The following is a 26,697-nucleotide window of genomic DNA, read 5'->3' on the forward strand; positions in this document are numbered from 1 at the left end:
AAATGAATAGCCCATTGAAAGGCCCAACAAGCCCAAATAAACTGAGCAATTACAAGCGAATCTAGTAAGACCCTGATGGAAGCTTTTGACTCAGTCAGCAGTCAGTGCTCCAACAGCTAACCCGAAACTTAAGGGTTAAAAAGCTTGTTTTGTTCTTGGCTATGTTTGGTTTCTTCTTCTTCTTCTTCTTCTAGTTTCTGCTAATTATGCAGTGGCATTTACTTCCACTTACTGATTTCTTTTCGTTTTTGGATTGGATGTGTTGAGGAATGGAAACTGGAAAAGTTGCCTCCAAGTGGAATCCTTCTAACGGCGGCCTTGACTTTTGGAGGTTTTCTCTTTCAGTCTTTCCTTCTCCTTTTTTTTTTATTATAATAATTTAATGTTTTTCTTTTAGAAAAGTCTGGAATTGTTTTGTTAAGTTTCTCTTCCGAGTTAAAAGAATGTCTATTCTAAGCCTCAAAATTATGCAAGTGAGTTTGAACTCCAAAATGGCTATCATTTCGCGTTTGTCGCATATACATCTATGATTAGTCAATTCATAGTTTTTATTAATAAAAAAGAGCTCATGAATAATCTTGATTGCCATATTTGAAACTTGGCTTTTGGGATTCAGTTGTTGTTAATGGCGTTGTGCAATTTATTTGATTAAGTTGAAGTGCTTATTGTATTATTTTTCTTGTTTATGAATGGTGATTTAGGAGCGTGTAGGATCATTCATGATGTAGGATGTTAAAGGTGTCACCGACTCGTTTCTGTCTCTTTCTAGATATTTCTCACAAGTTCTATCATTTCTAAATTTATCCTATAATTAAAATGATAAAAAATCTATTGTATACACCTCTCATTTCATAAGTGTAGTTTGGAAGCAGCCAATCAAGTAATTAAGTTTATGTATTTCAATTACTTTCCTTGTTCACTCTCTTGGTAATATTATCTTTTTGGCATCTATATTTAGTTACAATTATATTTCATCCCATATAAGTTCACATTCTTCATTTTAGTTCTCCCTTAGTTGTTAGCTAAGTTATTATTATTTTTATCAAATGCTCTTTCAATTGTTTTAACAAGTGGTATCATAGTATGGACCATATTCAAGTGTGCTTCTGACATACCTCATTATTTGACGTACTGCTTCTAAGTGAGGTTTCTTTGGTTGTCAGGGTGAGATACGTCGGACTCTCCACCGGTTGTTTGTGTATGTCAAAGATAGCAATTTTGTTTGGCCTCAAATAATGAGGTGTGTCAAAGGCACACTTGATTATGGTTATACTTTGAGAGCAAGGTGTCGTGTGAATTAGTAGGACATTATGATGCAGGTTTTGCTTGGCAATCATGACACAAGACTATCAACCACAAGATCTGAGGTCCAGTATCGTCTTTTGGTGCAGTACGAGATAAATTACAGTGTTGCTATCAAGCACAATAGCCCGAATACAGAGCAGCAGCAACAGCAACAACTCAAAAATGTAGCTGCTTAGTACAACTCTTGAAATATCTAAATCAACCTGTTGACCATGCAGTAAAAGATGTATCGTGGCAACCAGTCAACAATTTGGTTGGCCGAGAATTCAGTCTTTCATGCACAGACGAAGTATGTAGCGATAAACTCTCAATATTCGCATGAAAGTACTTAGCAGTGAAATTTAGATGAAGTGCATTCAGACAGAAACAAAGTTGCCAATCTGTTTACCAAAGGACTCAATGAACACAAGCTTGAAGAATTTTGCAAATGACTTGGAATGACCTTAAGGGTGATAATGAAAGAGAAAAGTCATTGGGGGGGGGGAAGGTCACTGGTTTCTCTCTCTCTTTCTAGATATTTCTCACAAGGTCTATCATTTCTTATTTCTAGATTTTCCTATAATTAAAATAAATAAAATATCTATTGCAAAACAGACTTATGAAGCCTATAAATAGGCCACGCATCTCTCGTTTCTCAAGTGTAGTGTGTAAGCAACCAATCAAGTAAATGTATGTATTTCAACTACTTTCCTTGTTGGCTTTCTTGGTAACATTATCTTTTTGGCATCCATATTTGGTTGCAATCATATTTCATCCCCTATAAGTTATCGTTCTTTCATTTTAGTCCTTCATTATTTGTTATTTAAGTTATTACATATGTACCCTCCATTAGTTGCAATCACATTTCATCCCATATAAGTTATCGTTCTTTCATTTTAATCCTCCTTTAGTTGTTATTTAAGTTGTTACATGTATATATATTTGCTCCTTCAATTGTTTTAACATAGGGTATGTTGTCTAAAACTGCATTGGTGTTTCATAGTGATCATAAAAGCTATGAGGGTAATTCTTACATTCTATATACATAGAGGGTTATGATGTATTTTCTCTTATGGATGACAGAACCATGATCATTTTGTAATGTATTATTTATAGGTCCCATAAGCATTTCCCTCTTTTATTGACTTTTGTAAATAGCACAGCTAAAACGCTGACACTTTTTTGCAGCTTTAATTCTAATTCAGAAGAGCATCAACCAAGAATCTAACACAAAGTGATGTGGATCACCTTTTCTAGATGCTGCTCCACAATAAATCTTTATCTACCTATGTTTTATAATTGCTGAAATCTCTGTAGTTATTTTTTGCAACTGTATGTTTTCAAGTTTTCATTAATATGATAGATTTTTACTTGGTACTATTCATCCTTCATTTTTTTTCTTTCTTTTAAAGCATTAATATGATGGTTGAATTTTTATACTTTTGATTCTTTATCCAATTATAAAAGATGAGAACGAAGAGAGGGTTAAACTGGAAACTCCAAGGGAGGCGCATTCTATTGGTCCACATATTTCCTTCCATCTCTGATGTTTATTAGGTAGCTTCTAAAGAAGGACAAGGTACGCGGGGAAATTCTGACTGCAATTGCTTGATATGCAGAGCCTGCAATTTTGGATAAAATATCCTTCTATTAATTTGCGGATGAGCAATGCGCAAGCTAGATCAAGCACTCACTCTGACCCTCATCAGAATCTTCAATGTATAGTCTTTGAAAGGAAACAAGGTTTGTTGTTGTTGTTGTTGTTTGCCCCCACCCCCCCTCATAAACTCATATTACCCAGCAATGCATTCTCAGCTTTGATATAGGATAACTGTAATTTTTTCTTTTGAGGGGGGTGTGGGAGGGGAACTGTTTTGGTAGAAAGTGTCCGACAACTGTTTTCTCTGTGACATTGGAAATATTTTTTGGTTTTGGATGCAAAATTCAGGTGTCTCACGTCCGTGGTCTTTTATCCCTTAAGTTAGTTACCCTTCATTGTCTCTTCACTTCTCTGTATGATTATCCAGTGATCTTATTAATTTCTTTCAACTAACATGATATTTGATCAGAAACAATCTTCTTCTTATGTCTGATCATGTTATCTCCAAGGGGTTGCAAGCCACAACATGAATGCTTATGTTTGGCTTTGACTAGACTCAATTCAATTTAATTTAAGCAATATCATTGGCATAAAAGTGGATGACAATTGATAATTCATAATTCTTGTGTGCAAGGCATAAGTTGATGTGACAATTTCAATTCCTTTTAACACAAGCATATATAGGATGACAGAAAAAAGAATCTTGACCATGTGCTACTGGTTAAAATTTCATTGTCATACTCATAATTTCTAAGGTTGCTTCATAAGAAGTACAACAGATACATAAACCTTAGCTGAGGTGGTTGTTTTCTTTTTCCTCTCTTTTGGTTACTTGTGATGGCCGTGTTGGTTGTTTGCTTTACTTGCATATAATTGTAAATAAAGAAACATGTTTGTGGTTTCAACGTTCCTTGTCTTCCTTGTTTGATCCTTGCATCTATTCTGTGAGTTTTAACAAGCGAAGCATATACTATGAGGGACTGAGGGCATCTGTTCCTAATACATAGTGATAAAGAAAAATTATTTGAAGGTGAATTTTATACTTTTCAAAAGATTTGGGGAACTTGGTAATGTCCTTTTTTTGATGATTTCGTTCAGTAAAGTTTGACTAGTAACTTCACCGTAAAAACTTAAATGTAGCTAGCAGTGTTCCAAGCTGCCTGTTTGGTTTATTCTGCAAACTCACCAACCATTATATATATTTCTTGCCAATATGTTATTGTTCAAGCTCTTAGTCCACCACTAATAGCAGAGTTGATTCGCATGTTGCATCTTATTATTTATGTACCAGCTGAATGTCAGAAACCAAGACCTACCTGCCGCCTTACATGCTCAGGAGTCAACCTCAGTGTTAAAAACCATGATAGATGATGCATTAGGCATATTGGCTAATGCATTAAACAGCATTGTTCTTATGTTTTACAGCTTATTCTTTTCTTTTATTGAAATGTACTGCAATCTGTGCTTGTTCAGTTGTTATTTTCTTTTTTAATTTTCCCAAGTCCATCAACAACTGTGTCAAGTATTCCATTTTTGAAACTAGGACAGTACAAAGTACTTCTCAAGGGTTCTACTGCTATGTTGATAGAGGAGAGGAATCTAGCAGAGATGCCTTGTAAAAACAGTCAATTTCTGATAAACATGCTTTCACCAAAGCAAGAAACGACAAACGTGCTGAGAAACCTATCATACAATGTATTTGGTCATTTTAGCTTTTATATTTTCTTTTAATTGATAAGGAAATGAAAGCTACTGATTTATTTTAATTGATAGGAAATGAAAGGTGTTGATATGTTCTGCAGCCATTCTTTGTGAATTAAACTTCAAAACCTTTTTATCAGATCATGTAAACCATTACTTGGATCAGGCTAGTTGGAGAAAGGAGTTGAAAGGAAAGGAACAGCATCATAACTTTCTTTTGCATGAACTGGCATCCTATGGTCTTCAGGCTCTTCATGAGCTAGTTTCTTTAGTTCATGACCATGTTAATGGTTCTGATAAAAATCAACCAGTTTTGTCTAATGAAGAAATTGTTTGATGTGGTCTGCTGACAAATGAGCAAAACAAAACTTTAATGACTGAAACATTTTCATTTACAAGATGATCCAGTGACAAAAATTGACGGGATCCTTGAACCAGGCATCTTTTTGGATATATTTCTTGCCATTGTGGTGAGTTGCAATCCCCTCTAAAGAATATTTACACTTTTAGCATGTGCTTGGGATTTTTGTTAATGCTATTTTGAATTGGTGCTTATCTAAGTGAGGCTTCTGTCCTGTTTTAACACTTGTGAAAAAACTAAATATGAGAAGATTGAGTTCTGCATGAAGGAACTTAAAACAATAGCATGATGAATGGATTACAGGTTACCTATTGGTTGCATTCATTTTTCTACCTTTCTAGTTCTTTTGTTGTTCTTACTTTTTTATTAAGGAATGGTAATCCATTTGCGCGTTGTCAATTTCCAGCACAACTTCCTCTTAACTTGGGAAGCTCTAATACTGCACTTGCTTTCACCAATGGATGCAGAAGTCCTTACACGTAAATCTATGAGATAGATAAGCAGAACAAGGAAGAAGATTGGTACATGTTGATTTCTTTTCTTGTTTTCTGATGTAATTATTCTTTTCTAATGTATGTAATGGTTTTTGGCGTCACTATGTTATTCATATTCATGGTTTTTGGAACAAACACTATCAAGTGTTCTATGGTGTTTTGATAATCTATTTGCAGCAATAGATGCCATTCTAAATGGGAAAGAGTCATTTGCTTGCCTGGGGATGCTTTAACCTTGAAGAACCGTTTCTTTCAGAACAGAATATCAGTAGTTATCATTTTATGGTTTCTGAGATTTGAGATGTCATCTTCAATGAGATTCTTATAAGAAAAACCTTTCTCCTCAATTTCGGGTCTAACAAATGTTTCATTTAACTTCACTTTTCATCTGTGGGTGGGGTGGATGGTTGGGTGGTTTGAACTGATTGGAGGAATAAATGCAATCATCCTGAACTGCAGTTGGTTACTAAATCAAATCAGTCCATCACTGTGGTTTACTGTGATGGGCATAATTGGAGTTGCATAAAGGGTTAGAAAATTGTTTTCAAGGTTAAAACAACATAGATGCTTGCTAGGTTAATTGTTTCCATTCTTCCAGCAGTTATAATCTCTGTTGACTAGCTTCTTCAGTTATGAGGAAAGTGTTGAAAACCCTGTAAATTGCGTGTTTCTTTTTGACAAAGAAGTGGTCACCATTTGGTTCTACTTTGTACTGCTCTAGATAGATTATTTCAAATAATGTTATTCTTGGACCATTGTGCCTAATCATGTTAATGTTTATTTCCATGCATACACATCAGAATTTAGGCTCTACTGGTTATTATTTGGGCTGTCTTTCCTTTCTTACAGCTGGGCAGAACAAATCCAATTTATTTTGAACCCTCACCCCCCCCGCCAAAGAAAAAAAAAAAGAGTAGTCTTTATCTTTCCTTATAGCTGCACTTCTTTTCATTTTGTTCTTTATTCTTTTCCATCATTATTTCCCTAGCAGGAGTGAGTGCCTCATTGCTTTAGCATGTTCTACAATGGCACAGATCAACATTATGCAGGTTGACTGTAAAATTCTTCCAGGCTGGTCCAATGACATTTTAGTGCATACATTTTGAAGATTTTGGAATTTTGCTATGAGAAAATTGGTGATCCAAATTTAGCAAATTTTGCTGAAATCTGATGCATCCAACCCCATAATATATTAGATTTATAAACATTGCATTCTTAGTCTAACACTTTTATATTGCAGGTATTAAAAAATGTTAGGTTAAATATTTGGAGGCTGGATTTTAAGGCACCAAAACTGTGTGTTGGGCGAGACATTTTGACACATTTTTCTTTATGGAATTGGTCCCATGATGATCTCGAGATTGTAGATTGGTGCATACTCATTTCAGAAGCTTTCTGTCACAATCAGTACTTTTACATGTGAGTCATCAACAATTTTATAGAATATGAATCATCATTAGTGCAGCATATCTCAGTTATGCTTAGATGCTGTATGATTTAAATTACAAAACTCTTCTGTTTCCTTATCTGAATGTTCCATTAAGACTGTATAGGTTGCATAAACAACAATTTTAGGAAGAAACTCTCGTGCATAAACTAGATGAAAATGGTAAGCACAATGTGGGTTCTGTTAATTAGCTTGAGATGAATATGTACTCAATTCATCCCTGAATTGCATTGAGGAGAAGGAAGTAGAGGTAGAGCAGTCTTCCTATAAGTGGTAAACTACCAACACATGCAATAAAACCAATCTGCATTATTTTGTCTTTTAGAATGAGCATGGAGATTGCTATAATGCTGGGGATTAGAAATGACTATACATTAGTGTCTTTGATTTAGCTGCCTCTCTTATGACAGTCTTTTGCTAAGCTTCTATTAGCTAAATTCTATAAAGTTTTTATGGATGAAAATAAAAAAGAATTGATGAAAATGGGATTTTACAGTTAATGCCTTAAGCAGCAGTGGATAAAGATGCTATTATTGTTATTATTATTATTTAGAATGAAGAAACCATGCAAGTATCTATTTCATGTATTCATTGTAGTGCAAATGTTAATATCGAGGGGGGCGTGGAAAAAGAGGGGATTTTGCAGCAGAGGTTAAAAGAAAAGAAAAGAAAAGCATAATAAAAATAAAAAAGAGAAGGGTTTGGTAATTATTAGGACTGGAAGGGTGAAAGTAAGGTTTGTTGAGATGAGATTCCCTTATGGAAGGTGACATAAGCAGAGTGGTATTTGAGAGAGGAAAGGGGAATAGAAGAGAAGCTTTTGGTTTGTCTGATTGTGTAGCAGAGTGAGATTTTAAATAAAAAGAAAAAAAGAGGCAGTCTTTTTAAGTAGGCAAATGGGATGTATATTGTACCTTAACCCTGCAACTATCACATATACTTTCTAAAAGCTTGGGGATAATACCCATAAGCACTGAATTTCCACTTTCATTAATCCCAAGGCTCCTCTCGGCTTTTCTTTCTCTCTTTGGTTGAATATTTTAACATGGATTGTCAGAATCTTTGTTTTTTCCTTAATAACTGGTTAAAGTTGTTAAAGAGTAGGTAATGGATTCTATTGATTCCCTAGCAATTGACTCAAACCATTTGTTACTAAGCAAAAGTTGAGCTTCTCTCTTTAACCTCACTTTGGTGCTTTTACCTATTTGTAGTACTAATAATCTGTGTGTAGACCGAGCCAGTGTAAAAGCAAGATCTCAAACATGCAGATGCAGGGAAAGAAATTGAGTTGGGATCAAGCACTTAAATTTAAGTTCTTGAATTTCATTTTTGAACTTCAAATTAGATTTGAGATGAGTCCTTGATTAGATTCAACATTTGGTAAAAAAAATTGCTTTTATTATCACGTTTGATTTTATTTAAACTAACTCAATTATTTGAATCGAAATTTTTATATGATAATTGAAATAATATAAAAAACCTGATTTAAGTTCTCGAGTTACTTGTAACAAATATATGATTATTCAAATTTGATTTGCTTGATAGGGTCAATTCGATAATCGATGAGATCAAATTCAAAATTTTATGTTGAAGCAAAGCAAATGGATTGGATTAGTTTGTGATTCAGTCATAGCAAGGAGAAGAGGCCAGCATGAATGTTGAGCAGCCAGCCAAAAGCTGTTGGATATGGGGACGTGCACAGAAATTGATAAAAGGCCTTCAAGGAAAAATGTTGATCCAAACTTTGAAGGTTTTAGGGAGCATCTTTTTCATAACCGTTGACATTTGTTTCCCTCTTCATCTTTTGGTCATGTAAGTAGCGGACCACCAACACACCAACTGCACAATTTCACACACCACTCAACTTCGCAGACCTTTTCACTCGTCACGCTTGCAACATGTCTTTACACAGCTTCTTTACCAAAAGCCTACTTAAGTTTCGTATTATATTATTCGAAAAAAAAAAGAGAGAAATAATTCATTGGAAATTGATTTCACATCAGTATTTAATAGGTTTTCTAAGTGTGATGGCTAGCTGAGGTGGAAATAATAATGGTGTGGTCTGGTTATTATTTAGTCAAGCTTGCAATTCAAGTACTCTGTAATTTAATTTAATGTCTAATTTTTATAGTAGAAAAATCTACGATTCAAATAGAGATTGATTAAAAATAATTGAATACAAAAATTGGGTTTATTTAGTAGATAAATTAACTAATTAAATCCTAAATGTGAGAATGAATTGAGCCATCCTAGTCGTGGATGTAAATGATGTTCAAATTGGAAACTCTCTCTTTAATATAGGTTAGTCAAAGGTATTATTATTTATCAAGACGTTGCTTTCGTGGCTCTCCTATTGGACCTAACTTTTGTATCATCTCTCTGGAAAAAGATGGACAGAACCTGCATTATTATCAGTTAATTAATTCAGATACAGGCTGCTGCTCTGCAAATATTAATATTTAATACTCACAGACATCCAAATTTAGGGTTACGTATAATGGTTCATGTAGGATCACCCAATTTCTTGATGAATGACAAATAATGATGATTATACATTACAAACATTTAAACTATCGTTTTCCATTGGGTATTTAAAAAGAAATGGGGGGAATTAGTGATGAACATTCGTGTTGGTAGCTGTGTCCTCTTTTTGTTGTAAATGAAGGGTACAATTGTAATTGGCGTGCATGCATGACAAGTATGGCAATTTCCATGAAACGTGTAGGGTCGTCATCATTGAGAGAGAGAATAGTCGCATTATCACATGCAAGAAAGAGCAAAGACCGAAGAATATTCTTTCCTTTACTTGGTTTCTTAGGATCCCAAAAGTTTAGTCACCATGTCCCTTGAATATACACATAGCAACTTAAAATATTAATCGTGGCTGTAAGTCTTAATTTTCAAGTAGTTTCATGTCGAGAGAGAATCGATAGTCGAACTTATCATTGACCTGTTATCGGCAAAATTTCCAAGAAATTTTTTTATAGGATATTCAATTTTTGCTGGTTATAGCTAGTAAAAAATTAAACTTCGAACTTATTGATGGCTAATTCACAAACCATTCGTCTTTTTTCTCCATTCTTTCAACCCAAAAAGTCGACCTGACATAGACGCTCAAGATGAATGCAACTTATAAATTTTAAAAAAGAAGAGCAGAGAATAAAATTAAGTAGAAATGGGATTTTTTGTTTCTACCTTAGTTTCTCTCGAATTGGTTATAATAATAAATATGATTCATGTCATGGAGAGGGCAGAAAATAAAGTTTGAGAGGCATTTACATAAAACATAATTTTTTTCCAACTTGTAAAAATACAAAAATGCCACTACCATCATCCATTCATACACACATACATGTCTTTTTCCTAATTAAATAAAGGATTCCGACCTTCATGAAACATGTTTGCCACCATTAAACATTAATCCAAACATCGAGAAGACAAAACAATTTAACAAATGCAAATAAATTACTTAAAATTTCTTTTTTTTTCCCGGGGGGTTGAAGAGGAGAAGCTGGCTAACTACGTACTCTTAAGGATTATACGTCGCCCTTAATAGAGAAGGGCATTGTTGTCATTCTAAAAGGGCTATCTCTAAATTATTATTTTCCCTTTTTTTTATTCATTTTTTTTTAACAATCACCCCAGGTTTCCGAAGTAGCGGCGTAGGGCTCAGGGAATCCAAAACCTTGGGGCCTCAACAGGGGTTGGCCTCTCTCAAAGTGCTGCAACTCCACTCCCCCGGTGTAGCTTAATACATCTCTCGGGTTCATGCTAAGGTTAACGTTCCCATTGCCACCTTGATGGTCCCTGGTCAATCCTAGAAAGTCCCTGGTGAAACGGTCGCTGTTCTTTTGCCACGTGGCCAGGTCTGCAGCCGTGAAACCCGAGAAATCTGGGGATAAATGAGTCGCCATGCTGTAGTAATAATTGTTGTTCTTTATCTGCGTGGCGGTGGCACCAACGGTGGTAGCCTTTTGAAGGAGTGCAGTGGCTGACAACTGAGGAGTGGCCGACGTGGCAGCAGCATTGGAGGGAGGATTGTTGCTGACGTGGAGGCTTTGGAAAGGTGAGGTGAACAGGGCCTTTGGAGGCGGGAGTGGCGGTTCTTGGAAGTATGGCGTGAAATGCTGAGACTCGGGCTTGACTTGAAGTGGGTCATTAGGGTTAGGGTTAGAGGTTTGAATAGGGTCCCATGGATTTTGGTAAGGGAAAAGCGAAGATGGGTTGAGAGCTGGATTTGCGGCGGCGGCAAGTTGGTTGGCAGAGAGTCTTGCACTTTCTTCAGCCAATGCATCGCAAAACGCTCTGTGAGTTATGAAGCTGTCCTTCCTGCACGAGTTTCACAAGCCTTAAGCCTTTTGACTTGATCATTAATAATATATGATTAAGCAATAATAATCTGCAATTTGCATTAACAAGCAAAGGATCATGTGAGGAAATGAATCAAACAGTTGTGAAACAAAGAGAAAGTGAAGGTGGGATTTTGACAGAAGAGAGGAATAGAAAGAAAGCTAAAAGAAAAGTATAAGCCTAGGATCGTGCATGCGCATTGGATAGACTTAAAATGTCATAAAGTTTACAGAAAGATAAAGGAGAAACTACCTTTGTTGGTCAAATGTAAAGGTCAAGTGAAAGAGAGACATATGGACGGCAGTGAACTGATGTGTATGCATGGCAAAGATGGCTCAAATTTTCAAGAACTTGATAAAAATCATGATGGAAAGCTAGTGCTCTTTCATGCATGTACACAAAGATATGCAATTGAAGCATGAATCTAATAGATGGAGGGGAAAACAAAAACAAAATCAGCAACAGATATTTTTGCAGATTTATCAGTTTTACATCATGATGAAAAAAGTTCAGAGTTTCAGTGATTTCTGCAAGTTAATAATGGCATACTACATGAAAATTTTCGTCACGGATTTCTCAAACTATGAAATCCCAAAAGCAATTATTAAACTTCTTTTGCTTTTTCTTTGGATATATCCATCATTGTTTTTGAGACTGCAGTCCCATTCCATTACAATCTAACCAACGGGAAACACACAGGGTAAAAGATTGCATGAGTTTGGTCTGATAATAAACCCATGTTCAAAACTAAGATCATCCTACAGAATATGATGAATGTTCCTTATCATTTAACTATCTAGTTTAATTTTTTTTCAGATAAGAACATGGCATCTGGTTCAGATTTCAGAGATATATTGCTTTCAGTTTCTCTTGCAAGGGTTACCCATGACAGACACTTGTCTTTAATGGTGTCCATTTCGATGAAACGTATAACCTGGCACTGCATTTAAGTTCCAGATATGTTCCATGCATAGCTTACCGGCTCTTGTGTAAGAGAAACAACTATAAGAAAACAAAAACCTCGACCCCCCTCTAAACAAACAAACAAAAACGGCCCTAAAGACACAAAAGACTTCCCACATGAAACTAAAGACCAAGAGTTGTATGAATCCTCCATTAAAGTCCAAAGGGATGAATAGCAAATAAAAGAGATAAAAGAAAAAGTGATCAAACATTTCAATTAAGTGTTTTTTTTTGTTGGGAGAAAAAAAAAGGATAAAAAGAGATATACCTTGAGAAAAGGGTTCCGCAATCACATCTGTATTCTCTTGTTCCACAGGTCTTAGAATGAGCCTTCCAATCTGATTGAACAGCATAGATCTTGGAGCATTTCTCACACTTCCATTTTTTCTCTCCATGTTTTCTGCAATAGTGTTTCTTGATGCCAGTAAGATCACCTAAAGCCCTTGAAGGATGGTGGTGGACACATGTAGGCTCAGGGCAAACATAGGCTTTCTTTTTGACCTCTTTGCTGTTTCTTTGCTTCAGCTTCCATGGAAGGTTATGTCCTCTTCTATGAAGCTGAAGGTTCTGATCTCTCTGGAAACCTTTGTTACAGATCTCACATATGAATCTGTTGGTAGCCAATAGCGTCTTTGGAGATAAAGCAATCACTTCAGCATCTGGGTCTGTAATAGAATAAAAAATATTAAAGACCAAAACATGAAGCCTAAATAGAAACACCGGAAGAGATAAGACGAAAGTAGTACCAGGGTTCCCAGGGAGGCTTCTTTTCTTCTTCATTTTCTGTGGCAGCTGCTGGTGAGTAACAACAGGATTTAAGCCACCAAAGTCTTGAACTCTAGTACCAGAAGAAACATTAGCTTCCTCAGACAAAGAAGTAGAATTGGACATAGTTGCAGCAGGAAACATGCCTGAGAAGAAGAAGAAGAAAACTCCAAAGAAAGAAAAACAAGAGAAAACCCCGAAAGACGAGTCTGATACCCTCTCTTTGTTTTGTTTTGTTTTGATATGTTGTTCAAAGAGTGACCACTTTTGCACCTTTGAAAGGAACAACCAAGAAAGACCAAAGGGGTCGGTCAGAAATATAGAATCCCCCAGCTCTGGTGACACAAACTAAACACATACAGCTTTGTTAATGAACAGGTGGCAGTGACATGTAGATACAGGAAGGCATCACTCGTTGGGTGGCAAAAGCACAATCTCGTGAACAGATGATGATGGGTTATTCTCCAAGTCGCTATCTACCCATGGATTACTCTGAACAACCTGCCAACGCAATCCATATATATATGTCTTTCCTGTATATCTATCTGTTTCTTAGAAAAACCACCAAGAGCTGAGAATTGCTCTCCTCATGCAATCAAAACATGAGGAAATGAAGACAAAAAAAATGGGTTTTTTTCTCTTAACCTCCACTACCTTAGAACCCTCTCCATTTGTGTGTATATAAGGGTTCACAGATATATAGATTGAGGGAGAGTAAGTAAGAGAGAATATTATAAGAGAGAAAGTTTCAGTGGCAGGGTAGAGTGCAGAAGGTGATGATTAAAGTGGCAGACTAAGGAGAGATTAGAGAAGGGGTGATAAAATTACACCCCAAAAATATTAAAATATATAAATTTCCAGGGTAGAAAAAGCAACCCAAAGGGAAAAAAAATCTTAGAACGAATAAAAAGGAAGGAAAGAGAAAAGAGGCAGCTCAAAGCAAGGACTAGGAAGTATCACTCAGGCCACTTGATTCGGATTTTTCTTTTTTTTGGTACTAAAATTCTCTCAATTATTAGTTTAATAATAATAATTTGTTTTCTGAACTCAGACGTCGCATCGGCACTTTCTACATATTTTTCTTTTGTTCCCCTTATGAAATACCCAAACCATTTGAACGGAATGATAATATTAAAAGGAGGCATTGAGATGATCATTTTAGAACAATGATCAGAAACTTAAAAAAAGCTTCGAGGGGGTGGTAAAGGCAAAGGGCTAGCTTGAGAAATAGCCTTTTCCAATAGCCCCACAACTAACATGATTAATCAATTGATTGACTCTCATCACCTTTTAAACCTGGCATTGTTAGTAGATTGAATGGCTAATGTAAAAGCAACTCATATTTTCCAAAAATTAATTTTAGTAGCTTGACTGCACCATGTCCACATTGATGCTCAAAAACTATATATCTTAGATTGAGTTTGTGGAATCTTAATGAATATCTTTCACAAAATTAGTTCCAAAATGCATGTGTTTGATGATTTTTATCCCCTTTTTATAATTCTTTCTTTTGTTATTACATTACTCTCTTACAAAGTGCTCAAGCAAACCCCACCAAAGGGGAATTTGGAAGGCCTCTCTTCTTTTTCTCCTTTATATACCTTTAGTTATTCCAAGCCTAAATGTAAAGCATGGGGAGATAGCATCAAATTGACCATTCTATCCCCTTAATTAATTTGTCGCAACCAGCTGGTAATATCTTAGCTTTGATTGTTTTGGTTTATTAATGGATATAAAAATAATGCATGTAAAATATAAGGAGGATTCTCTTCCTTAGAGGGCATGCGTGGGCATTGGCAGCAGATCTTAGTCCGAACTATGACTTCGAGACAGGGGCAGAGGCAGAGGGAGCAAAAGCAAACCATGAAACCAATCCCCATATATATTAATTATCATAAAAAATAGAGACGTGCGTAAGAGATAGAACCCATTTTTGCATTTCGAGAGACCCTTATGAAACAATTAGATATACCATATCACCCAAACATTATACGTATATGTTCTTCTTCTTACATATTAATTACTTGGGAATCCTATGGGCAGGGGGTTGTTCTCATATCCGGCATTTGAGTGAGATTCATGATAATTATTTATATACGCCCGGTCATTGATTCACCTTGCGTCTCTTCTTGGTATGGATCCTATTACCACAACTTAACAAACTACATGTACCCGTCATCTCTCCAATCCATTAATGTGGAGTTTTTTCACTAATAAAAGCCTTCAAGCTAATCTAAAATACGTTAATAATTAGTAAGATTTAAGCATGCAGATGTTATACATCTGAATTATTTTTTGACTGTCCAAGGTAGCTAAAATCTTCCTTCTCGTAAATAAAACAAATAACAGCCAAAAAGAAAAAAGGATCTGTTGGGACAAGAAGTTTGGCTTGAATATAGCCTTTTGGCAAGAAGATATACATATATTGTTAAAGTTCACCACCAACTCAGTTAGTGGCCTAAAATCTTGGGCATATCAGCAGATGAAATATTCAAATAGTTTCAATAAAGTTGTTGAATGGTTAGCTAAAATCATGGTTTAATATTTGATTGTGATTTTGCTTTTGAGTTATCCTATTTTTTAGCTAAAGTTGTTTAGTTTCAGCCTGTATAAAGGATGTAAATCAGTGATAAAAAGTGTCTTGAGTTCTTGATTTTCATTGAGTCTTTTGTATACAATTCATAAAGTGTTATTGAGTGTGAGTTTCTTTTGTTTTTGTTTTTGTTTTTTACAGCAAATCTTCCCATTTAGTCTAACAAATATATATCGAGAGAAAGGAAAATGGAAGCCCCATTTGGCTGACTTGTTATAAAATCTTGAACTGATAGGTAGAGGACAAAGTCGAAATAGGGTGGTCTTTGCTCTAATGTTAGTCTGCTAGTCTTTTTGGAAGCCTAACTTAATATATTGAAAATAAATATTCGACTTTAAAATCTTGACTACAAACAAGTGCCTAAAAACATTAATGCTAACAAACCAATTGGACCCATTCAAACTCTGGGTTTTCAAGTTTTTATAACAAAGAAAATCCCACCAATTAGGGTGTAGGGATTGCCACATGCTCATAGGGAACTGGCCAAAATCGCAACAACACAAATAAAAGAAAATTTTAGCTTTCCAAGCTATTCTAGTATTCATGCAGAGTTATGATACCCATCTAATTATAGTCTTTCTATTGGCAATTCATTTTAGTAAAATATTTCTACACACACACATATATATATTGCTCTGTTTTGAATGTGTAGAGAATAGGGATTGGGAAAGAATGGCAAAGCCTAGTTGCAAAAGGGGGGGGGGGTCCATGCCTGATTCACGGGTTCCTTCTATTACCAGATTCTCGCATGCAGTTTTGGCTCACTTGCCGTGCAACAACACAAACAAGGTTTACTCAAACTTTGAGCTTTCCTCTCCGTTTTCCTGGAAATTTTGTTATCATATTCTCATGTGTACTCTTTATGTTACCAAGATTCCGTTACCCAAACTCAGCTATTTTTATTTTACCTTATATAATAAGCTTAAAGCATCGAATGTCACATGAACGGGATATATAAAAAAAAGGATTGGGATTCAGTAGTCAGCACAATAGCGTTGAGGCGAGTATGAGGCGGCAGTTCTGTTTTGTGGCATACAAAAAACAGGAGTTCCAAGATTAAAGAGGTGGCCTTAAATTTCAGAGCCCAAACAGAAGGTAGGGCTCATTTATATGGGTACGAACGTGGGGCCGAGGACGATAGGATAGGGCCCACATTGAGTTCTACTAAATGAGTCAGGTCTCACGAGAAAGCTAAACAGATAGCCCTTTTATTATTTCTTCTTAACTAATTATTTTTTCTTCTTTTTTTTTTAAAAAAAAACGACAGTTTCTGTTGGCAGTCACGACTCACGAGCGCTGACTTTTTTTACAGTTGGACTCCAACCTTTGTGTTCGATAAAAAAGTATAAATAATCCCATTTTCAGAAAAAAATGAAACCTATATTATAATGAACCACAACTCGACAGATTAAAAAGAACAAAATTACAAGACAAAAATATTCTTGCAATTATACTATGATGGTGCTTGTTCGTCTATTACCCACACTCAAATAACGTATATAAAGAAGTTAATTCCTAAAATATGATGGTATGAGAAATATTTTTGTACAAAAATATTCTTGCAATTTTCCTTTGCGTTAGAATCATTTCTATGAAATTTATAAGAAAAATAAAAACTAAATCTATAATTATTAATCTATTAAATACAGTTGCTTAATTTGAAGTGAAGATGCATAATCTTAAGACAAGTAAGCTTATGTATAAATTAAAATTTGAAGGACAATTTAAGGTATTTCTTACGTCTTCTTCTTCTTTTTTGTTGAAATAGAAAGGAAAAGAGAAACATGTCTATTATTAATTTGTATCATGTTGGTGTTATTTTTAAGTAGTAATAATATTCAACGTATTATATATTTATATGAATTTATATGTTTATATTACATTTTACACATTCATCATTTGTGGTATGTTTATATATTTTTTGTGCGGTGTATTAGTTATTCTTTATATTGTATTTGTATCGATAAAACTAATATGGAGGCCTTTATATTAGAAGTCAAATTGTATTTTGACTATTTTTGTAAAGGTGGAGTGCCAAAAGTCATTATGTCTTTTTTTTTAATACAATATTGGGAGTAGGGAATGGAGATTACATAATTTAAACCCGTGCCAAATGGGTTCTAACAAGAACTTTAACTATCGTTCCATATAAACTAAGATATGTTTATGTTATTTTTATATCACGAGTCTTAGTTATTTTCATCATGTTATATCCTATAATGCTCAAATTTAATCATCTATATTTAGAAAATTCATAATTTTGTACAAGATATTCTATAATGATTGCAGTTAATTATTCATCGGAATTCTCTTTAATTTTTTTTATTGTACAAATTTATTATAAAATATAATTTCAAGTCTAATCACATATTGGCAGTGAAGCGATTGTGGTTAATAATAAGTAGAAGAGTCACGGATGAGACGAGGGCAGAAGTAGGACCATGCTATCAAGAATTCAAGACTATTATATTATTGTAATGACATGATTACAAATTTATTTGCTCTTTTTGTCCCTCCACTCACGGTCTTGCTGGTTTGCACTAATGTACATGTTATCTTCATCTTCAACTTCATTATATCTACCTGATCCTAAGATTTTTGTGGACTTCAATCATTTCTGAAAACTTGAATAACTTTTACCCCCAAAAGTGCAGAGAAATTCCACAGATATCGTGTTTTCCATCTTTTAGAACCCATGTTAAGATCAGGCCGTAATAATAATGATGGACATAGAAAAACATCGCCTTGTCCAAAAGACAAAAACTCACATGTCATGCATTGTTTCCTTGGAACAGAACCCCTTTGCAACGCTAAACCATAAAAGAGGTGTCTCCATTTCTCATCTAAAAACACTGATAAAAGGTTAGCAACTAATCTGGTCGCACACACCATGCACGTGATTATGGTTTAAAATGGTAAATTGTGTAGCCAAAGGCAAGAACCAATAACCCTCATGTTAGCACACGTTATCGATCATATGATGTTGGGCAGACATGGAAAACAACTAAAATTTTATATATTTTCAACATGTGCATGTTAATTAACCTAATGGGACGAAGAAAGTGAATTGGGTTTGATAGTTTTAGTTCCAGATGGTTATATTGTATTTATGGCTTCATTTTGTTCCTATCTTCTCTGAGCCTGGGTAGATAGATATTGTGTTATTGGGCCGAAACAGTACTGGGAGTTACCTCACTTCTTATTATTCTGACACAAATATTTGAATGTGTCAAATTCTTTTAGACTATAGTAAAAATTGTCATTCATCAATATTGTGTATAGTGATACTTATTAAACAATTAAAAGTTAAATTATTAAAATATTAAAACATTTATAAATTATATTTTATTTTTTAAAACCATGAAGGATAAAATGTGGAAATTTGGCTCTAATTTGTCGGAAATCAAAAAGAAAAGTACATGCAATTATCTGATATAAAAAATCCGTAGAAGTAAAAAAAGTATTTTTTAAAGCCTATAATATTGCATGGAGCTCATACTGTTGGGCCGCGAATCTCAATCAATATTAGAAAAATCTACTTTTGTCCTTTCCCTTCAATGAAAGGTGGGCCAACTCTCATCCAAAGAAAAATTTTGAATAAAATATTTCTTTTCCAGCTTTGTTTGAGCAGATTTTTGGTTAATGGCTAATTATCTTGGAGATTTTGAGGGCCTATAACTATAATAACTCTCAGATATTTTAGTCTTAATCTATTTAAAGATGTCATGTATCCTCCTTACTTTAAAATGTTAATAAGAAAAAAAAAAATTTCTTGGACCACAAAATTTAACACCATATAAGTTTTTTGTGAGAGTTTCGTGGTAATCATGAAGAGTGTTTTATACCTTTTTCGTGAATGTCCTATTAGATTTAGAGTTTTATTTACCGGTTTGCTCTTTAAAATTTTGAATTTTGTATTCGAGGTTTTAGGTTAATTTTCTTCCTATTGTACTTTGTTTACTCATTTAGTAAAAAGTCGAAGACTCTTTACTCGTGTTTTTCTCTCTTTGAAGATTTTCCACATAAAATATTTATATTCATTCTTCTCTACTCTTATTATCTCTTCCAACATAATGTAATGACTTTATGCTGTAATTATTTGTTTGCTTTGGGATACTATGGCTTCAATTTCAAAGTCAGCCTTGTTTGCTTCCTTGGTTTTTCATAAGCTAGGTTTCTTTTCATCGAAAAAATATTAGTATTAATATTTTTAAAAAATCCTCTTTGATAATTGATACATATTGATTATAAAAAATTAAATAAAAATATATGAATTACGTGCAAAAACAAGTGTGTAAATTTTTAAAAAAATCAAAGCTAACACTGTTATTAAAATAAAAATATTTCGAATTTACAAGGATGTTATGTCTTAATAAAATAAGATTGTAATCTACTACATATTCATATTCTATACGCATTTGATCCATAATAGGGGCGAATCTAAGGGGCTGACAGGAGTCCCGGTCTCCTAAAATGGAAAATTTTCATTTTAAGCTTTTAATATTTTTAAAATTTTAAATTAATAAAAATAAAATTACACTTTAACACCGCTAAAAATAATAATATTTTAATTTAATCATTTAAAAATTATATTTTTACTATTATATAGTAAAAATTATATTTTTACTATCATATAGTAAAAATTATAATTTAATTTTGACCCCTAAATAAATTTTCTTCTAGACTTTTGCCCCTAATACATATATTCCAAGATTCAGAAGCAACAAAAAGAAAATGTCATGCAATACGTGTTGGAGTCCCAAAATGATTTTCGAAAGAAATTATGAGGACGAATCAGTGTGACTCAGCGGAAATCATGACTCTGATCGTTTCACTGTTTATTGCAGGGACAATTTTTAGCCCCATTTTGGAACACTTCCAAATTTCAATGGATTTGTGGCGCAAACTAGTAGCCAACATATCCGTCCATGCAATTTCAGCCACAAAAAAATGAGAAAATATTTGACAACCATGAAAGTCACTTTTGAGCATACGATCATGTATGTTATTCTTTATAAGGATATAGACAGCACCATAATAATAATAATAATAATAATAATAATAATAATCTCAAGAGTTTATCAGGGAACTCTGGGATTTTATCTATTTTAGAGGAGAATTGAGCAAAAGCAAGCAACGAATTCATTTGTTTGGTATTTGCAGATATTACCAGTTGACAGCTCTGAAAGTAGGTGAAAAGATTGGAAAGCGACCAATGAGAATCCAATAGCCGTTGCCATGAAAATATCTTCGTTGGTACAATTGTTAAGACCCCATGATTGTTCATTATCACCGACCATGTCTCTCTTTTACTACTGTCTCATAAGAAAGAAGACACCAATTTAAATACATGAAATATGAAACCGACAAAAAAGTTCAAAATAACTACCAAGTGATCATTGCTGTGTTTTCTTGCAACTTGCTCCTAATTTTGTCCATTTTCAACTGCTTCAGGAGAACAATCTACACTCATTTAAGGCCAAGAAAACAATTAAACGAGGGTAGCCGATTAAATTAATGAATGAAATATTTTCTGGATAGTACACAGGGTGTTTTTCATGGGGGTAAACGAAAGAAGGGGGAAAAAAACCAAGAACCTTGAAACCAAGTCATGACGGTGACCACCAAAGGTCCTATAATCTACAGCTGCAAACCTAACCAGAGATGGAGAAAGATAAGCAGTGAAGTTATTATAAAAGTGGGGAAAAAATGGAATGGCAGATGAAGAAAAGAGGTTAGAAACACCAGTAACAAGAGAGATTTTCCACGGGTACGGTTCTTGGTATGCAATTTCCACTATCCTGTCAATAACAAGAAAGCATAAAAGCAATGATGATGATGATGATGGTGATGATGATGATGATGACATATCTCTTTTTTGAAGACCCGTTTGATGAAAAATATTAGGGATGAAGTAAAGGAAACATGCTGGATGTGATAAGATCTCCCACCAAAGAGAATCTGTCACCGAGGGAATGCCATTCTAGTGCTTATAAGTAGCTATTCTATGGAATTCTGTACTTTGGACTTGAACCCAAATAGCCCAACCGGTCAGCCAACACATTCACATCCACATCTTAATCTCTAGCAAGTTCAGTTCCTGGTATATCTAACTCTAAAAATTTCTCATTCAATAATTCTTCCCAAAATCCTTCATCAAGTTCTTTGTCATGGCTCTCTCGATGGTCATGCCCATTTTGGGATTCCTCTTGCCCCCTTCTTGTCCTACCATACCCTTGCATTTCCAGTGCAAGTGCTTCCAATTCTGTTACTTGGTATCCATAATCACCAAATTCTAAAGTTTTAATTTTAACAGGATTCGTCCCATCGCTACCTCGGCTTGATTCACCTACGTCTACAGCAAGAGGTCGTTGATCGATTGGCCGCATCCTTTTCCTAGACATGGCTTCTTCAAGGTCCTTTGTTCTCTCCTTTTGTTGCATTAACTGCTGCAGAAATGACGGATTCTGCATTGCTCTTGCCAAGAAAGACATCATTTGCTGCTGCTTCTTTTCTGTGCATTGCAGCCTTTCTTCGATGGCCTGAATATAAGCTCGAGTGCTCAGTTGCTGCTGTCTTAGCGTCACTAATTCCATCATTAAGACCTGATTGTCACTCCTCAAACGATCAACTTCTCCATCTAGTCCAAACCTGCCAACTTCAACACAAGGACCAAGAGCTTGTTGAGATGTTGGGAGCTGAGATGTTGTGGTCTTCCTTCTCCTAATACTCTTTAGAAGATCCCTTTGGCCTCTGACAAAACCTTCATTGGCAAACTCCCATCTGTCTGAATCAATCTTTCTAAAACCCTGCAGGAAAATGAAAAATTCCAAACTAAGTATCAACCATCAAAGATTCAGGGCAAATTAAATCACATAATTACCAATCAAAAACTTGAGACAAAAGAGACTAAAAACTTGTTTTTAATTTCATTGACGACAGAGACAGACTAAGTAAACGATTCAATCACTTGACAAAGAGCATGCAGACAATACACTTAATAAACAAATCTTTTATTTCCGAGTCTTGCCATCCAAGAATGATTGAGCAAGGTCCCACTTCCAAAAGAACCATTGGGGGTGAAAAAATAACAACCAAAAGGACCAAGTGAGCAACCATTTTTGCTCCAGAGTTTGGACTCAAAACAGGCTTTAATCCCAGAGCAGTTATGAATTAGTTCACGTAAAATGAAAGATAGCTGAAACAGGGAAATTTTAGAAGACACACACACACAAAAGAAGAAGAAGAAGAAGAAGCAGTAATGCAGTAATATTTGGGAGAAATAAGGATTTAAAACAGAAGATTCGAAATTGAAAACAGAAATTAAGGGATAAGATAAGAAACACTTACATAAGTATTGAGCTGCCTAACAAAACTAGAGAAATTATTGTGCTTGAAATATCTAGGGAGGAGATTAGTGGAGAAAGAGTGAGGATCCCATACAATAAAGCTGCTGCCTCCGCTGCTCCAAGAAACTATGTAGTTAGTACTAGGATCATCCACCATGTCGAAGGTCTTGGTAAGGAATGGCGGCGGCCCTGAATCGTGGAGACCCTCTACCGGTTGCGGCGGCTCCATCATCCGTGGCGCATCATCGTCGGACTGTGAATAACTTGAACTCGGATACTCTTCCTTTACCGGAAAATATGGATTCATGGTGTAAAAAGGAACAATCTTCAAAGAACACGACTTGATGTAATTCCTTGTTGAATTTGAGTTGTTGGTTTGGCGATTTATAAGTTTACCGCTGAAGATTTGTTTTGATCAAACGCAGAGGGGTCGAAAGGAAGGAAAAAAAATTGGGAACTTTAAAACAGGGGACGGTTCCTGTACTCCAAACTAACGTCTTGAAAGAAAAAGAAGAAGGTGAATCCAAAGAGAACTGATACGATTATAGATTTTATTGTGGTGGACGGATTCTTGTTTGGGAAGGTAGTTTATGCCGTTATAGTCCAGTTACGGTAGTTATATAAAGAAAAAGGAAAGTAAAAAAGGGAAAAGCTAATAAATCCGCGTAAATAAAGGGATTAAGTGCAGATATTATGTAATATAATGGATTAGACTCGCACCCTTTTTTTATTGGTTTTATTTGAGTGTAATTATAATAATTAAATATAAATATGCTTCAAATGAATTTAGATCGTGTATCATTTTCCTTCATTGGATTTGGGCTAGCAAGAGTCAGCGAGATTAGAAAGTTCTGGAACTTGAAGGGCAATGTGTGGTGCGATACCCATTTTTACTTTGAAATTACTTCCCATGAAGGTTTTGTGAATTGAGGTGCTAGGTTTATGTAAAGTATATAAATTATTTTTTTAAGTTTGGGTTTGAGTCGGTCTAAAAAATGAGTTTTTTTTTGTTTAAGTCCAATTCAATTTAAGAAAGATAAACTTGGCCTGATTTGATCTGTTCATATTTGATTTTTTAAGATTAGTTTTTATTTAGAATGGTCAAATAAAATTGGTACTCAAACTTATCCACTTCTTCCAGATTAGTACTTATGATTCTCTTTTGTCCCGGATTGGTACCTGAACTTTTTTTTCGTCAACTGAATTGGTACTCGAGTCTAATACCGTTAACTTTTTACCGACGTGGCAGCGTTACCCAATCACGCACTGTCACGTGGCGTCTTCTTGTACCTCTTTTCTTATTTTTGTTTTTGTTTTTCTGCTGCTTCTACACCTCATCTTTTTTGTTCTTCTATCAAAAACCTTCAAATTTTTTCCTCTTTTTCTCACCATCCAATCACCACCAAAATCACATCTCTTAAACTCCTTTCGTTTTCATTCCCATTTCCCAGTCACCATTAACCAACCCACACCACTTCCCCTCCCCTTTTCAAACTAACCCACAAAGATGGACTCTCCTGATCGAAATCTTCAAAATTTTTGACAATCTTAAAGACCAAAATTTTCTCATTCCAGTTCATCATTTTTCTAAGAAAAAAATTAGAGAGAAAGTGAAGGAAAAAATAAAACTGATATCAAAATTCAAAAATCAACCCAACACCCAATTTTCCATTTTCGTTTCTTTTTCTAGTTCTTATACAGTTCAAGCTTTTGAGGTAATGTGTGCTGTTTTTTGTTTAAATGTTTGCTTTATGTATGATAAAATGCCTACCTAAGACTATCAAGTTCGTTTAACAAAAAATGAGTATTGTTTTTTCATGATCATTTGGTGAATTTAGCACTAAAATGGACAATGATAGCTTGGATTCAATGATTGAAAACACCACTTAGATGAAGAAAGAGCTAAAACACCACTTAGATCCATCGATTTCAAAATCTCAAATTGAGAGCCAACTATTTTAAAATCATGTGGTTCTCGAAAGATAATATTGGAAGGATATGTGATGGGAGTCGAAACCACCAAATAAAAATTCCTATGACAAAATAACAGAAATAGTAATATAGAGCAGTAGGGTTAAATCCACAGGGATTGACTATCTAATTTTGCCTTTTCCCATGACCAGAATCGTTGTCACGATCATAGTCGTGCCCACGACTTGTGCGTAGCAATGCTGAAAAAATAAAAATGGGGAGGGGGTTTAAATTGATAAAGATAATAAAATAAGGAAATGCAAAGTGTAACACCCCTTACCCGTATTCGACACCAGAATAGGGTACGAGGCATTACCAGAACACATACACTTGTAAACGTATTTAACCGAGTTATAAAACTTTATCTAAATTAAAACTTTCAAATTATTAACATGATTTTATAATTCTTAATAATATATCCTCAAATTATTATATTCATAATAAATAGGACCTACGAGACCCGATACATATTCATGCAATTCACAAGTCTTAATAATTCAATACTTCATTTCCATTTCATTCAATTCCCAAATTTCTCTGTTCACAATTCCAATCATTAAGTTCAATACTAATACGTATTTATCATTTAACTCAACGTTTATTGATTATACCATTCATTAACATATTTATGAAATTCTCAATTTTTGCAATGAAAATATCACTTTAGCTTATATAACAACATCAATTCAACTCATCATCCTGGTATAAATTCACCACGACTTATCCATTTACTATAATTCTTTTGGGCCCATTTGTCACTTACCATCCTTAATCAAATTAGGGAACAGTTACGGAAAATTGAGTACTTCACTTCCACTTTGCCATAGTATAACTCTGGTCTTACGTATGATCACTTATCACTTGTCCCTGATCAGGTAAGTGTAGTTAAGCTACCACTTATCACTTACCACTTGTCACTGATCAGATAAGTGTAGCTAAAGCTACCACATATCACTTGTCACTTGTCACTGATCAGATAAGTGTAGCTGAAGCTATCACTTATCACTTGCCACTTGTCACTGATCAAATAAGTGTAGCTAAAGCTACCACTTATCACTTGTCACTTGTCACTGATCAGATAAGTGTAGCTGAAGCTATCACTTATCACTTGCCACTTGTCATTGATCAGATAAGTGTAACTAAAGCTACTACTTATCACTTGTCACTGATCAGAAGTACTCAAATTCGACGTTTCGCTCAATTTGATCATTTATTCGGTTTTCGTATTGTTATTTTATTCTCAATTCATTAACAAATATATCTCATCATACATTATATAATTCATGAAATTAACATGTAATCATTAAATTTCAACAATATGAACTTACTATTTCATTATCTTTCCACACTCGTTTCCTATGCACATCACACAAGGTATAAACATATCATTCAACCATAGTCGCAAGCTAGTGTATTTAAACATAACTCTTTTTGGAACTAATCACATGATAAACCATTTCACTAGAGATTAAATGATCACAACTAAATATGTTACCATTTTAACCACTACTTGGCCAAAGCCTAAGCATGTACGCCAAATATGTTAGCCAAATACACACATAGCATAAACATTATAAGCATGGATGAACACAACATTTATTCATATATCACACTTACCAACATGTGTTAATTCATAAACCATTCATGACATTACTTCATGCCAAATAATATACCGAATATACCATACACATTCTATGAAACTTTATTTTCACACATGAGCTTAGACCATGACCAATAATGCACAAATATAAGTATCATTTCTATTTCATCGTTTATCAATTATAATCAAGCATATGACCAATTATACACAAATCATTCA

At 34.5% G+C, this 26,697-nt stretch overlaps 2 protein-coding genes and 1 long non-coding RNA gene across 9 annotated transcripts; 1 reads left to right on the top strand and 2 right to left on the bottom strand.

The window, feature by feature from the left end:
* Nucleotides 1–83: 83 nt before the first annotated feature.
* Nucleotides 84–8,963, top strand: LOC105803140 (uncharacterized). Of its 4 annotated transcripts, XR_008191214.1 has the most exons (5): nucleotides 84–331; nucleotides 1,164–5,055; nucleotides 5,353–5,467; nucleotides 6,681–6,859; nucleotides 8,433–8,921. It is a non-coding gene; the product is annotated as an uncharacterized LOC105803140 (long non-coding RNA). The 4 variants fall into 4 exon arrangements; XR_008191213.1 differs by having other exon boundaries at nucleotides 1,164–5,467; nucleotides 8,433–8,963; XR_008191212.1 differs by having other exon boundaries at nucleotides 5,353–6,859; nucleotides 8,433–8,963.
* A 1,198-nt stretch (nucleotides 8,964–10,161) lies between these two features.
* On the bottom strand, nucleotides 10,162–13,917 carry LOC105803138 (protein indeterminate-domain 12). The gene is made up of 3 exons (XM_012635155.2): nucleotides 12,947–13,917; nucleotides 12,469–12,865; nucleotides 10,162–11,216 (listed from the first exon to the last, which is right to left on the bottom strand). The coding sequence occupies exons 1-3, from the start codon at nucleotides 13,107–13,109 to the stop codon at nucleotides 10,517–10,519; spliced, it is 1,260 nt and encodes a 419-aa protein (XP_012490609.1). The 5' UTR covers nucleotides 13,110–13,917; the 3' UTR covers nucleotides 10,162–10,516.
* Nucleotides 13,918–20,519: 6,602 nt separating this feature from the next.
* On the bottom strand, nucleotides 20,520–23,523 carry LOC105803136 (heat stress transcription factor A-6b). Of its 4 annotated transcripts, XM_012635150.2 has the most exons (5): nucleotides 22,909–23,516; nucleotides 21,304–22,367; nucleotides 21,156–21,212; nucleotides 20,948–21,021; nucleotides 20,520–20,873 (listed from the first exon to the last, which is right to left on the bottom strand). In XM_012635150.2, the coding sequence occupies exons 1-2, from the start codon at nucleotides 23,212–23,214 to the stop codon at nucleotides 21,636–21,638; spliced, it is 1,038 nt and encodes a 345-aa protein (XP_012490604.1). In that variant the 5' UTR covers nucleotides 23,215–23,516; the 3' UTR covers nucleotides 20,520–20,873; nucleotides 20,948–21,021; nucleotides 21,156–21,212; nucleotides 21,304–21,635. The 4 variants fall into 4 exon arrangements, with proteins under 4 accessions (XP_012490604.1, XP_012490608.1, XP_012490603.1 ...); XM_012635154.2 differs by having other exon boundaries at nucleotides 21,156–22,367; nucleotides 23,002–23,523; XM_012635149.2 differs by having other exon boundaries at nucleotides 20,520–20,870; nucleotides 21,156–22,367.
* Nucleotides 23,524–26,697: the final 3,174 nt, after the last annotated feature.

The sequence above is a fragment of the Gossypium raimondii genome, chromosome 11 (assembly GCF_025698545.1).
Source record: "Gossypium raimondii isolate GPD5lz chromosome 11, ASM2569854v1, whole genome shotgun sequence".
In the NCBI taxonomy this organism is placed as follows: Eukaryota; Viridiplantae; Streptophyta; class Magnoliopsida; order Malvales; family Malvaceae; genus Gossypium; species Gossypium raimondii.

Bases quoted from the DNA above. Each gene is read 5' to 3' on its own strand.
- LOC105803136 (XM_012635150.2), bottom strand. From the start codon at position 23,214: ATGAATCCATATTTTCCGGTAAAGGAAGAGTATCCGAGTTCAAGTTAT. The intron at 22,368-22,908 runs GTAAGTGTTTCT...ATTTTCCTGCAG, and splicing joins TTAGGCAGCTCAATACTTAT to GGTTTTAGAAAGATTGATTC.
- LOC105803138 (XM_012635155.2), bottom strand. From the start codon at position 13,109: ATGTTTCCTGCTGCAACTATGTCCAATTCTACTTCTTTGTCTGAGGAA. The intron at 12,866-12,946 runs GTACTACTTTCG...ATTCTATTACAG, and splicing joins AAGCCTCCCTGGGAACCCTG to ACCCAGATGCTGAAGTGATT. The intron at 11,217-12,468 runs GTATATCTCTTT...AAACTCGTGCAG, and splicing joins TGCGGAACCCTTTTCTCAAG to GAAGGACAGCTTCATAACTC.